Source organism: Aplysia californica, unplaced genomic scaffold (genome assembly GCF_000002075.1).
Source record: "Aplysia californica isolate F4 #8 unplaced genomic scaffold, AplCal3.0 scaffold00017, whole genome shotgun sequence".
In the NCBI taxonomy this organism is placed as follows: domain Eukaryota; kingdom Metazoa; phylum Mollusca; class Gastropoda; order Aplysiida; family Aplysiidae; genus Aplysia; species Aplysia californica.
In genome coordinates, this window is record NW_004797287.1 from 1,319,819 (window position 1) to 1,334,285 (window position 14,467).

Below are 14,467 nucleotides of genomic sequence, written 5' to 3' on the forward strand. Positions count from 1 at the left end.
TTTCTTTGTTTTCTATCAAAAACGATATTTTTTTTTCGTTAAAAGATTGAGCATGATAATACATTCTAAACCATGCCATACCCCTTGGCAACATCGTTTGATTCATTAATTATCTATTCGTTTTTTTCAGTCAATATCTTTCTCAGCCTGAGCTGGTATATAGAGGTGGGAACAAAGGTTCCTCCTTCGAAAAGACTAACTTTGTGACCTGTAGGATGCAACATCTGTAAAACTCCTCTCACAAACTCGAGTTTATTATAGATTATGAGTTTTAAAATAAAGTAGACATCTTAGAAACCGAAAGTAGACGAATGTTTACAACGGAAGTGAGCCTAACCCAGCCAAGCGTCATTGGTTTCCGCTTTCAATTTCCATTCACTCTGACACTCAACACAAAGAGTCACACCCAGTCACCAGTCTCTTGTTATTCAAGCAAGGGGCACGAGGAAGTATCAACAGCCACAAGCCTTTTCCCAGCTGCTGCTCTCTGCTTCCCATCTCTGCTATCTTCTGGAATAAAGGTTAGGGGCAATATTAGTAGAGAAAATGTTCCATGGTCGTGAGATTTGATGGGAGGACTTCCCTAACGAGCGACCACTATGAGACCGATCAGAATTGAGGGGTAGGGTTAGGGTTAGGGTTAGGCCTCTTCTTTATTGTGTTTGATGGGGTGGTAGCTCGTTACGGAAGTCCTTCCGATTTGATATTTTACTGGGTAGCTTTAAAAAAGCCTATACATTTATATTTTATTACTGCTTGCTTTGATGAAGAATGCCCATTTTAATTGAATAATAAGTAATAGATTCTAGTCTCAACATCAAGGAAGTTGAATTTGGCCTTGGTTTATCCACTTATTATCTTGGCATTCTTGGGTTTACCACTTTAACTTTAATCAAATTGGACTTTATTTCGTTTGGTTGTTCAGTCTTCCACTCATTCAAATCGAAGTTTTTTCCACAATGTCGACAATTATTAGGTTATACCACAATCAGACATAGAATCTAAATCTAGATCTAGATATAGATCTGAATAATGTTGCACATTTCCAAAAGAAAAGGTGGAGACCTTATGAGTATGAGGATCATGAAGGCCACAAAATAAATGCTGATAAAAGTTGGAATGAAAATATCTCAATGGCTACAACAACACTAACACTGCGACAAGCACCAAATAACAATTTTACAGGAGAGACAAAAATCTGTCTCATTTTTACAATTTTGACCATAAAAATACGAGATTCAGGTATGTTAATGCGGCTGTAACCTTGCTGATATGCTGCCAACGTCATTTTGTTTCTCGATTAAATTTCAGAGAAAATTGAGGAAGATGGCGCATGTCGCTATATAAAAAGTCTCGATCTAGTCAATCTGTTTCTCAGATATATGATGGGTGACTGTTGTTGAAATGTTAATTATTCATAACTTAAACAGTGCTAACAATGATTTATTAAAAAAGACATCAATAGCTTTGATGACATTTCAGTTTTATTTCCTGAACTAGCTGTAATAATTTATTAACAATATATATATATGCCAGGTTTCTAGTACGGTATACATTTTGCGGAAATTTGAACAGTTTGAAGAATATTGGCCTACGTTCAAACTTGTAATCATAACATTCGAAAAGACACAACTGAAGAGGGGGCATTTATCATGGTCTCAATAGCATCTCATGGGCAAAAAAGATCTACAATTTCTGCTTATTATGAAAACGAAAGCGGACTTGGGAAAAATGTAATCAAGCTCTCCTGGTTGTCAAAGTTGAGAAGTTTCATAAAAACTGCGAATGAAAGAGCACTTGTATGATTCTTGTGTGTCAAGAAATTATGATATTCCATAACTTAAAATCTAAAGTTAAGTCGCAAGAGCCACTAGCTATATTATGCAAACCCATGCTTTGGTGCAAGCCTCTGCCTAGGAGGTGTTTAATAAGCAAATTTGCCAGCTTCCTCGGTTTCAAATTTTTTAAAAATGAAGTGCTGGTTGAATTGACAGTTTACTGTGATACGGCCGTCTACAATGTGAGGGCTGCCCAAGAATCATACAAGTGCTTTTTCATTCGCAGTTTTTATGAAACTTCTCAACTCTTTGCGATGTAGATAGTCTGTAACGTAAGTCCAGACAGCCATATCACAGTAAACTGTCAATTCAACAAGCACTTCATTTTTAAAAAATTTGAAACCGAGGAAGCTGGCAAATTTGCTTATTAAACACCTCCTAGGCAGAGGCTTTGCACCAAAGCGTGGGTTTGCATAAAATATAGCTAGTGGCTCTTGCGACTTTACTTTAGATTTTAAGATGGAATATCATAATTTCTTGACATACAAGAATCATACAAGTGCTCTTTCATTCGCAGTTTTTATGAAACTTCTCAACTCTTTGCGATGTAGATAGTCTGTAACGTAAGTCCAGCCTGATTGTAAATGGTCTTCATGTGCTGTAAGACAACGGTCATGATAGTGCTGGAAGTATGTAAGTCAAAGGTCTGGCGTTTACATGTGTGGTGCGAGAGTGGTTGGACTGCTTCATATTGCTGTGGTAAAGATGATTGTGGGGACGGGCAAGTGATGAGGCAACAGGCGAGGAAAAGCACTGGACGCTGAAGTCACAAACCCACACATGCATGCGACCCAGGACATGCGGTCACTGTCTTCTACTGCTAAATCAATAGCTTGATGCGAACGTTCATTGGTCCTTCTCTTTGAATTGCGAATATGTGCACACATACCCTCAGACAAATATGCACACACACACACACACACACACACACACACACGCACACACACACACACACACACTCACACACACACACTCACCCACACACACACACACACACACAAACGCGCCATCCTGCACTCTGTTTGATATGGGGTCATTTGGACAAATTTTGAACGTTTTTTAAATTCTTCCCTTTTTGAAAATTGTAATGATTTAGAATAGATGTGAAATTCTTTTTTTTTTTGGTCCCTCACTAGGAATCCTCTGGCATATATACTGCATGCACGGAGTATTAATGGACAACTTACAGTCACAGTTAATAAATGGAGACTTAAGAGTTCTGTTACCTTCATGAAAGAGGTTGGTTTGATTTTGCTGGTGATATATATTATATTACTTTATTACTTCCCAGGTGTCTTTGCAAAAGAAAAGTAAGCTTACAAGATGTGGAGAGCCTTGGCAATTACTCTGTGCCTGACCTGCTACCTTTGGACTGTTGCTGATTCATCAGCTGTAGTGGAGAAACGTGGCGACTTGAGGTCAGCGTGATTATTTTTGCTTGAGAATTAGAATTGCTATATAGTTAAAACTGTCCAAGACGACCCCACATTGTAGAGGAGAAAAGGTATTGTCATATATACATGTAGATGTCAAGAATAGCGTCATTATATAGGAAAAAAATAAAAGTGGGGAAGTGGTAAGTGGTTATTTGAACAGGTGACCATTTGAGAATGTTGGACTGTATTTAGTATCATCCTTATCCTTTGATCTCTCGTCTCTTGTTTCCTCACAGCCCGTGCATCCAAGCTCTGTAGGGAAAACCCTTAGATTTACACCACCTAGCTATGAGGCATGTCTTGAGTGTATGGAGGGTCAAAAATGAAACAGACGTGGTTGGTGGGCACTCTGATGTGGTTTTTCTCCCTGTCATACTTCCATCATTTTTATCTCTTCTTCTTTTCCTTGTATTTTACTTTCTAGTGACACCTCTAATCTTTGCCACAAATATGACCTATTCGTGTTTCAAGTGCTATTATAAACTCTTGGCACAACTAAACTAAAAGTGTTAAGAGAAGGTGCTACAAAAATTGGGCTCTTTTTAGACTTGCCATATGTGTAACGTTTGCTGTTATAATTGTCTTTATTGTAATTTAGGGTAATAGATAGGGATTTGAATGAATAGAACCATCTTTCCTGGGCAGCCAAGAGGAATATTATGTACTAAAAATACTTAGGCTTCCACTTTTTTTGACTAAATGTAAAAGGGTTGAAGTTTGGCATGGTGTCTTTACAACCATATGTGAGGCACTGTGGTGAAAACAGGCGCTCGTCAAAATAATGATATTGAAAAAAAATTGGCATTTTTCTGCCCGTTTGATGATTTTAAAAAACATTTTTGTTTTTTGACTCAATGCCTTTAAGAGTCATTTAAAATATATTTATATGGAGATTTTACTGAAAAATGTTGATTTAAGGCACAAAAATTGTAAATTTGCAGTTTCCAAGGACTCTCAAGCTTTGAGAGTCACCACACTTTGGTGGCCATTTTCTCGCTAATTTTACCTTGAATCAGGCAACCCCCACATCCTTCAATCGCAAATATATCGACTTCTATTGTTGAAAGATGCATATTTTTTTCCACAAAAGCAAGACAGATGAATAAGCTTTAAGGTGATACCAATTACTTCACATGGCCAAAAATTGATGAGCGGCGGATTCCACAGCATCATGACATACACATTATTACAACATTTTGTCAACATCATAAAAGCACAGCCTTTTAAGTTTTTTTGGGGGTAATTTTTTTCATAAACCTCCCACCTAAAATGTTCACATTTTTCTGATACAGCACCCAAAATAGCTGCAAAAAACAAAAGTAATTGAAATAATGCAGTTTTCTTGTTGACAAAAGTTTGGTATTGTAGTAGTTGACATGCTTACTGACTGTGATTCAGGAAAAGTTGTTTTGCTGAGCCTCCCTTTTAGATCTATCAGCAGGTTTCGATACAATTGACCATTATACTTTAATGAAGCGATTGGAAGTGTCTTTTAGATTATCCGGGACTGCCCTTAGTTCGTTTTCTTCTTATCTGTCAAATCGATACCAATCTGTTGTTATTAAAGAGCTTAAATCATCAGATCATGCTCTTAAGTATGGGGTCCCTCAGGGCTCAGTCCACGGTCCAGTTTTGTTCACCATGTATACTCAACAACTACTTGTCAAGGAAATAGTTAAGTATGACTTAAAGTACCATTTCTATGCTGATGATACCCAAATTTATGGTTCAACATTGTTTACCAACTAAGATGAACTTGTCCATCGTGCTTAAAAAATTGTCTTGCCTTCGTGAAAAACTGGATGAACAAAAACAAATTGATGTTGAATGATAATAAAACAGAAGTCATTCTGGCAGGCAATGCAAAGTCTGTTAAAGAGCTTGACCACAATCACATGACAACTGGTGATGCGAAAATTGCATTTTCAAGAAAAGTTAAGAATCTTGGCATCTATTTTGATTCCAGTTTGTCAATGTCGGCTGAGGGAAATCATCTGATCAGCTGCATGTATTTAGAAATAAAAATAATTAGTAAAATACGTCATCTGATTAATACTAAGTATACTGCTTTACTAGTTACTAGCTTAATTTTATAAAAACTCAATTATTATAACTCCTTGTTATCAGGAATATCACTGGAGAAAGTTAAAAGACTCCAAACTGTCCAAAACAATGCTGCACGTTTAGTTTTACGGAAAAGAAAGAGAAATTATGCTAAACCTCTTTTACGAACTTTGCATTGGCTTCCTGTTGAGGAAAGGATTGTGTACAAGTTGGCCACCCTATGTCACAAATGTTTAAATGATAATGCACCATCATATTTATCAAATCTGTTAAGACTTTACTTTCCAACTCGCAGTTTAAGGTCATCAGCTGACAAAAAGAAATTTATTTTACCATCTATGAAACTTAAAACAATGGGTGAAAGGGCATTTGAATACCAAGGCCCCAAGATCTGGAATGCTTTACCAAGTACTTTAAGAGAGATCAAATCTTTTGATTCATTAAAATGTCAGCTGAAGTCATTTCTGTTTTTAAATTAATAAGATGGATATTTGGAATAATTTTCTTTAGTCGGAACACAACGTTTTATGTTACTGTTGTACTTTGTACTGTATTGTAAAGCGCTCAGAGCCTGTGTACTTTAATCGGGATTGAGCGCTATATAAATGTAATTTATTATTATTATTATTAATATTAGCAAATAGCCAAAAAAATTGCTTGAAAAATGAAGCAGCCATACGATTCTTTCAGTGTCCTAAATTTTGAGGTATAAGTTACATAATATACCTCTTGCAACACCCTTGACAAGGTCCAAAATAATGCCTTTCATTTTATAAATGGTGGCATGAGATCCACACCTACCGCTCAATGTGAAATCCTTTCAAATGTTGAACCCCTGGGAATCCGCAGAGATAAAGCGGTTTTGGAGCTACATGAAAGAATCAAAAGAATGTGCTCCAACCACCCAAACAGCAAATTAGCAGAGACATGGATACCAAAGAAATGACTTCAACAAAAGTCAATCATGCATCACAGCACAGAACTAATGGAGAATCACCATCTACCACAAAACAGACAAGAAACCAAAAGAGTCAACCAAAACATCTCTCCCCACCTTTCTTTTAAAAAGCCAATCATTACAACATCTCTCAGAGACAATAGCACAACATTTTCAGACCCAGTGATGCTGATGCTTGCATCTCATCAATCAATAGCTATTCAGATGACTGGATACACGTCTATACAGACGGCTCAGTATTCAAAGGCACAACCAAAGCCGGGTATGAAATACTAATACAGTTCCCTGATGGAATTTCCAGTGAGATCTCTGCAGCCTGTGGAGAGAAATGCAGCAACTATGGTGCAGAAATGATGGCAATTGAAACAGCACTGTACCTTCTCCACACAGTTTTTGACACTCATCCTGGAAAAGCCTAGAGTATTGTGAATTTCACTGACCCACTATCCGTCTTGCAAGCCATATAAAATGACCATCATCTAAACCAAGATTTGACTCATATACTATTTGGCTCCCATCATCTGCTAACATTCTGTGGCATCAATCTTGTAATGCAGTGGGCCCTCGGACACTCAAACATACCTGGAAATGAAATAGCAGACTCACTTGCCAACGAGGATCTAGACAGGAACAACCCAACTTTCCAACTTCATGCAACACTGCAAAATAAATCATTAAAAGCAGCAACAAACAAGATTGGATGAACAGATGGGGCCTGGGAAAGACAGGCAGAGCAGTTTACAAACATATGACCGCAACAAAAAGGAATGGCAATATCAACCATCTACAGAGAAAGAAACAGACCATGATCTTCCGTCTACAAACAGAACATATACAGCTCAACTTCCACTTGAACAGAATCAACCCAGATTTTCCCCCAATGTGTCCTTTGTGTGACTATGCATATAAGACTGGTCCATCACCTGTTCCACTGCACAGCCTTAAATGACATTCTACCTTTCTCCCTCCGAGACCTAACATTGACAACACCCTCTATGAAACATTACAGCAACTGCAGCAAACCTGCACTTATCACTACATGGCATTGGACAAAAAGGCGAAAGCCCAGCTGTTACTGGATCGATAACAACAACAACAAAAACGACAACAACAACAACAACGTCTCAGTTGTCGATGAATGATGATTTCATGACATTCAAATATCTAACCATTTCCAATGAACATGCTGAACACAGTGATAACACAAGACATTGTATATAATATATAATTTAGTAAAATCAAAACAGATGGAAATTTCAGTAGCACATACCCTTAAGCTAAGCTAGTCAAAGTTAATTTTAGACAAGTAATGAATTAGGGAAGTAACCCTGAAAAGTAATTTTGCTTCTTACATTCATACAGCTATGTCCCCTTGTCTGTAAATTTGGTTTGATGTTGAAGTACATCCAGCAACACTGTAGTCTCATTGCATTGCTTTTATTTCAGCTATTATTTTTTTTCTTTCATTTTCCATTTTTCACATTATATCAGTTGTTTTGTTTTTTTTGTGTTTTTTTTAAGGTGGCTCAAATATACAGTCATATATAATATATATGATTGTATATTTGAGCTATATATATATATATAAATCAGCCCTCTTCCCCCTCTCTCTCTGTCTCTCTCTCTCTCTCCCTCTCTCTCTCTCTCTCTCTCTCTCTCTCTCTCTCCCTCCCTCCCTCTCTCTCTCTCCCTCCCTCCCTCCCTCTCTCTCTCTCTCTCTCTCTCTCGCTCTCTCTCTCTCTCTCTTTCTCTCTCTCTCTCTCATTTGCTTTTCTTACCATAGGTGGTTGCTTCGTATTTATATTATTCTTGATCTCTTGCATTAATGCTACCATCATTTGCTAATGCATAGAACATGGTCGCTATCATGCATTCCCCCTGTATCTACACCCTCACTGCACAGTGCTGCTCTTTCCTCTTTGTCATCCCCCCCCCCCTCCTCCTCCGCCTTTCCTTTTTGTTGATAAAAATAGTAATTGATGTATAATGATTAATTGCATTTCCAAGTTGAGTCACCTCATTCATACCTGTTCTGTAAAAAGAACATTACTACCTACATCTACAATAATATAAAAGCAACTATGGTATTTATGTGCTGTGCTCAATGATGTTCTTTCTCTTTTTTGTTCATTATATCAAGGTCACAGCAGGAGATGGTGAAGATTGTGCAAAGGGCCATCATGTTCAGGAAAGATGCTGCTCAATATGGAAGTGTTCCAGGTTAGATTGCAAAGCAATATCCTGTATTGTTCTTTTTACTCCTTTTTAAATGTTGTAGTGAATGTGTAATGCGCTCACTGGTCATCTCAATCTTTTCATATGCCTGCGAGTCGTGGACACTGACAGCAGAATTAGAGAAAAAGATTCAGACCACAGAGATGAGATGTTACCGTAGACTCCTTGACATCTCGTACAAAGACCACGTTTCAAATGCTGAGGTACGAAAGAGAATCACCAACGCAGTGGGGCAGCATGAAAATCTACTGACCACAGTGAAGAGACGAAAATTAAAATGGTATGGGCATGTCACATGGTCCAACGGACTTACCAAAACAATCCTACAAGAAACTGTACCAGGAAAGAGAAAGAGAGGAAGGCAGAGAAGGACAACATTGCAGAGTGGACAGGAAAGACGGTGGGTGACAGTCTGAGGAAAGCAGAGGACAAAAATAGATGTCGAGAACTGGTTTTCAGATGCAGTGGTGCCCCTACGGTTGCCCCAACCACGGGATTGAAGAAAAAGAAGAAGAAGACTGAATGTGTGCAAACAACATGTGTGGAGTAGTTTCAGTGGTTTCCCTGTCTTACGGTTGTCATCTGCTTCCAGTTTTCAACATCCTGGCAAAAGCTTAATGATAACTTTCCTTGAAAGTGTGTCAGACAATCATAGTGAAGTGCTTTATTTGATGCACACGTACATATATATATATATATGAGGTTCAACAATCTTTTGAATTTAACATCAAGAGGAAACTGAATGCAGAAATGAATCAAAATGTCTTCTGCTACCATTCAAAACAAAGTTTTTGAAATCTGATTACCTGCAGATTATCATCATCATCATTGCCTTTCTCACCATGCATCAGGGTATAGGCCAGGAACAAACACTTTACACATTTCCCTCTCCTGGGAAAGCCTCTTGATATTATTCTATGTCTTCCCACTTTTTTGCAGCATATATATAAGCTTCTTTGCCCCTGTATTCGTTCAAAAGTAATGGAGCCATCCTCAAAAGGGTGGCTTTAAAATGATGAAATTGCCTCAACTTTCTATCAGTCAACTTTCATGTTTTTGTGATTTTAATACAATCTATAATAGATGGTTCTTTATGCTTTGAAGATTAGGAGATAATCAGATACAGCATTTGTATTGGAATTGTATAATTTAATGTGTAACTGTTAGATATAGCATTGTGAATAAATCTCCTTTTAGAAATCAGCATGTCAGACATCATTGTGAAATCCGGCGCTCGTCAAAATAATGAAATCCGAGAAGTCTTCATTTTTCTGCCAGTTTGGGCTTTTTAAAAACTTTTTTTGGGGTGGGGGGGGGGGGAGCTCAACACCTTGTATGTCCATTCAAAAACATTTTTATGCGTGGATTTTATGGAAAACATTGTTGAAATTTAAAGACACAAAAAATGTAAATTTTCAGTTTCCAAGGACACTTAAGCTATGGAAATCAACAAACTTTGGCGGCCATTTTCTCAATAATTTTACTTCTGAATCCAGGCGACCCTACCTTCTTCAATCGCAAATATCTTGACTTCTATTAAGATAAATGTCTATTTTTTTCATCATAAGCAAAGTAAGTGAATCTGAATAACCTTTAAGATGATATCAATAACTCCATATGCCCAAAAATTGACACGCGCATGATTCTACCACTCCGTGACGCATATAGTTTTTTGTTTTTCTTCTTTTCCTCTTCTTTTTGTTCTCACAATTGGATTTTAGCTTGTAAAATTGTATTCAAAATATTGTTCCATGTATCTCTGTGCCAGGCATGTCCCCAAACAACTCGTGTGCCTGTGTGAACTACACCTGTGGGTGTTGTCTCCATTTGGAGGTGGAGAAGATACACCTCAACGATACAGGTAACCACTCTTCCTGCTTCTGAAACACTTTGTCGAAGTTCCTGCTTCTGAAACACTTTGTTTGAGTTTCTATATGATAAAATATGACCACCCATTGTGGGGGAGAAAGTTGGTCCGCTTACATAGGTGGTATTCTTGGACAGTGATATATATATATATATATATATATATATATATATATATATATATATATATATATATATATATATATATATATATACATACATGTATACATATGCAAAAAAACGCAAGTTGTTTAAACAGGTGCTTGTCTTTGACAGTTGGTCATTATAACAGGTTCAAATGTAGCTTTAAGGTTTTTTATTATTTCATCTGATTCATCAGTCCAAGCTAGCTCCAAAAAACGCACTTGGACACATTATCAGTTATTACAGAGTTATATTTTTTACAAAGAATTGCATGCAGTGTTGATCCGATTGCTGTTCTGTGAGTCATGGGTTGTTCCCTTGAGCACAACTTCTAATACATAAACATAATTATGCATCAAATGAGGAAAACAATAATGTGCAGGATTGTTTAGAACTCTGCTTACATAATGTGTGATTATCACTGTTACGTATAAAAACCCAAATATTCTGTCAGAGTTCTATACATGCTGTAGTCAATCCAGTAGACTTCAAAATGTGCCCCTCAGGCCATGGGTGCCATGTTAAAACTGATGGAGGCCTTCAACATTTGTGTGTGTGCCTAAAGAAAGGTACCAAAAGTCGGATTGTGACCATTTTGAGTTAAGGGTTGCACTTTACAGGACATTCAATGCTGAACACAGAAGTTTTTAACTTTTTGAGATATCTCAAGTAGTTTTTGAGATATTGCACATTTTGTGAGGTAGGGTATAAAGATATAATTTTGAGAAAATTAGCTTTAAGTTAAAGACACATACAAACTTGAAAAAAACAAAACAATTCAATTGTTTCTAATGTATTTTTAAAAATGGAAAATTAATTTCCAATTTGGCATTCCTTTCACATCAATGTCATGATTAGAATTCAATGGTGAAACATAGCGGGGAAGAGAAAACATGCTTCAAGAATAGATTTTAACACCTTCTAAAAGCAGTTTCCAATTTCTCTTTAAAGAATACCCTAATCTCAAAATTATTTAAAATAAAATCTTTAGAAGTCAAATCAATGAAAACCCTTTTAACACATTGTTTAAAAATGGCGGAACTATCATTTTTTTAATGGAAACACAATTTGGTCAAAAAAGTAATTTTTTGTCATTATCAGCCTGTAGCTCAAAATGCTCTCTGGCGACTTTTGGTACCTTTCTCTAGGCACACACACTTTTGTTCTTTGCTGCGGCTTGTACTGTATCAGGGTTCTATATACAAATCTTTTTTTCCTCTCTTGTGTTTTTGTTTTGTGCAGGATGCGTCAACATTTCTTATCTTCCTGAAGAGTATGGACTTGAAGTAGATGTGACTCTGGATGGTCGGATTGTCTATCAAAAGAAAATATCAGGTAATAAAGATTTGGACTGTACTTGATACCATATTGTAGTTTTGAAAACATTTAGATTTCATTTGCTCAAAAGTCTTTTACAGACGAAACTTTACCATCAAACACTTAGAGCAGCGTTGCACAAAGTCTATCGATTTGCACCTTGAACGGTGTTGCAATTTGCGAACGTGTGACACTGCCGTGGTATGTATTTCTATGAGGTCTAGAAAGAATGTCCGATTAGAATTGACTGAAAATTATTTTATAAAGGAAAAGATTTGTTCTTCTTCCTTTGAATTTTTGAATGGTCAAAATTGACCCAAATATAGTGCATGTGTGGATTTCAAAAGTAAATATAATGAAATTTTGGGTGCTGTGGAGTTAAAGCTTGGACAAATCCAAGGAAACTTTGAACAAATCTCAATAAAACAAATATGTGTTGAAATTTCATTTTTTAATGTACTGTAATATCGTATTTTTAAGTCACTAGATGAGTTGGTTATTTTTCAATTTGACGAAATAGATGGGCAACAAATGAAAAACCCAATGGTCATAACTTTAATGGGAGGAATAAACAACTTGCCCATACTGAACCCCTACGGAATCTTGTTTCAGGATTTGAGGGCATGCTTCAGGACAATCCTTCAGGAACTAAATGGTTAAAGAAAGTATTGAAAAGGTGTATATAATTATTTGGCTTCATGTATTGTATTTTTGTTTTTCCATCGTACAGCTAAGAATCCACCTCCAGTCTGTGCACCAATCCCATACGTCCACAAACTGGCTGACCTCTGCATCCGGTTCTACAACCTGTCTGTTCATGGCAAACAGTTCTCTGGCTGTGCAGACATTGAGTTCACCTTGGAAGGCATTACAGTCAAAACATTCAACATTGGTTGCTTCCAGATTCCTCCCAGCCGTCAGATACAGATGATAAAAATTATGGAATCAGTTGTACTCTCAGAAGCTTCACTCATGCCCTAAACAGAACTGACCAGATGCTCACGATGGAAAGTAAAATGTCCTGTTTGATTGCCTATAATAATGCTTGCGAAACCTAGTTCCCACGAGTCTGTATATTATTTCTAGAACAGATTGCTATGCTTGCAGTTTTAATTTTTTTACCATTTTGAAAGTATAAATTATAAACAGGTGATTGATCAAGTTTCTCTTCTGACCTCATTTTGTCCCATATACTTGAGCTCTAGACTGGGGCTTGACTAACGTTGAGTCTGAGTTCTTTGAATGTGAGTTTCACTGTACTGTTATAACTTTTTTGTTGTAAATATACCATGTTATTTGAGTCTATTATAATTATTATTTTCATCAATTGACACAGTGTAGAGGGATAAAGATTTGAGTCTCCAGCCCTTTTAAAATTGTGCTTCGTGCTCTGTGTCTCTGATAGTAATGTACACTGAAGTTATTTGATTTGCCACATTTCTTATGACTTGTATTCTATGCCTTGCTTTTCCTTGTATGAGTACAGTGTACATTGTAAAAACATTTTAATAGCTCTGTCCTTTTGAAGCTGTGATTTATCAATTTAAAGCATCACTGTCCGTCATTTATTTCGTTGCTGCTGTTAATAATAATAATAATAATAATTAATTATTATTATTACTATCTATTGCTATTATTGTATGTTGTCTTTATTTTTCACCAAGTTTTCTCTCTATCCTGGCCCAGTTGACTCACGAAACTGCTGATCTTCACCCTTCATGTTAACATTCTATGCCATGACTGTTTCCTGTTGACAATGAGCCGATGTATTAACCTCAAACATTTCAAACAAGGAATTTTAATCACCTGTGACTGACAGCAGAGTCTGGTTTTGTCATGGAGTGTTGGGACTCATCACAGGCTAATATTATAATGTGCCTTAAGAATTTTTGAAAGAAATTTAGTTGGGTTTTTTTGTTGTTTTTTGCATTGTGATTTTGAAATGAAACTAAAAATGTGCTTTTTTTATTGGATTTATAAGAAATGAGCTGAAATTATTGGTTGTAATGTTTATATTCTTTTAATTGCAACTAATTTCTAATCAAGCTTTTAATATTTTGTCATCAAGCTATTTACGTGTTTGAAACCAAGAATTTAAAACTTTTTTATTTCAATTTCTTAGCTTTATGCGTCACATGTACTCAAGAAATATTTTGCTGAGCTTCAAATTCAAAGAGTTGAAAAGGATCAAATAAATATATTGTCCTAAGCCAAGGCTAGGTATTTTCTTCTTTGTGAAATGTGCCTACCTCAATCATAGGGCGGTGGCTGAAGGTCTTGAAGTGTGCTTCTTTACCTCCAGGTGGCTACAGGGTACAACATATATGTAACAACTTGGTGGAATCAAGTGCTCGTCAATTTTTGGGCATGTGGAGTTATTGGTATCAGTTTAAAACTTGTTCATTTGTCTATCTTTGAATGAAAAATGATCCAGCTATCTTGAATAGTAGTTGAGATATTTGCGATTGAAGGAGGTGGGGTTGCTTTGTTTCAAAGGTAAAATTAGTGAGAAAATGGTCGCCAACGGTTGGTGATCTCCATAACTTGAGAGTGCTCGGATGTTGCAAATTTACCATTTTTGTGCCTTTATGGACTTAAAAGATATTGAG

General features: G+C 36.5%; 1 protein-coding gene across 2 annotated transcripts; it reads left to right on the top strand.

Moving 5' to 3' along the window:
* Nucleotides 1-356: 356 nt before the first annotated feature.
* Nucleotides 357-14,072, top strand: LOC101860221. Of its 2 annotated transcripts, none has more exons than XM_013086070.2 (6): nt 357-521; nt 3,130-3,256; nt 8,428-8,516; nt 10,300-10,392; nt 11,784-11,876; nt 12,589-14,072. In XM_013086070.2, exons 2-6 carry the CDS (start codon nt 3,162-3,164, stop codon nt 12,837-12,839), a joined length of 621 nt encoding a protein of 206 aa, XP_012941524.1. In that variant the 5' UTR covers nt 357-521; nt 3,130-3,161; the 3' UTR covers nt 12,840-14,072. The 2 variants fall into 2 exon arrangements, with proteins under 2 accessions (XP_012941524.1, XP_005090524.1); XM_005090467.2 differs by having other exon boundaries at nt 359-521; nt 8,437-8,516.
* The last annotated feature ends 395 nt before the right edge of the window (nt 14,073-14,467 follow it).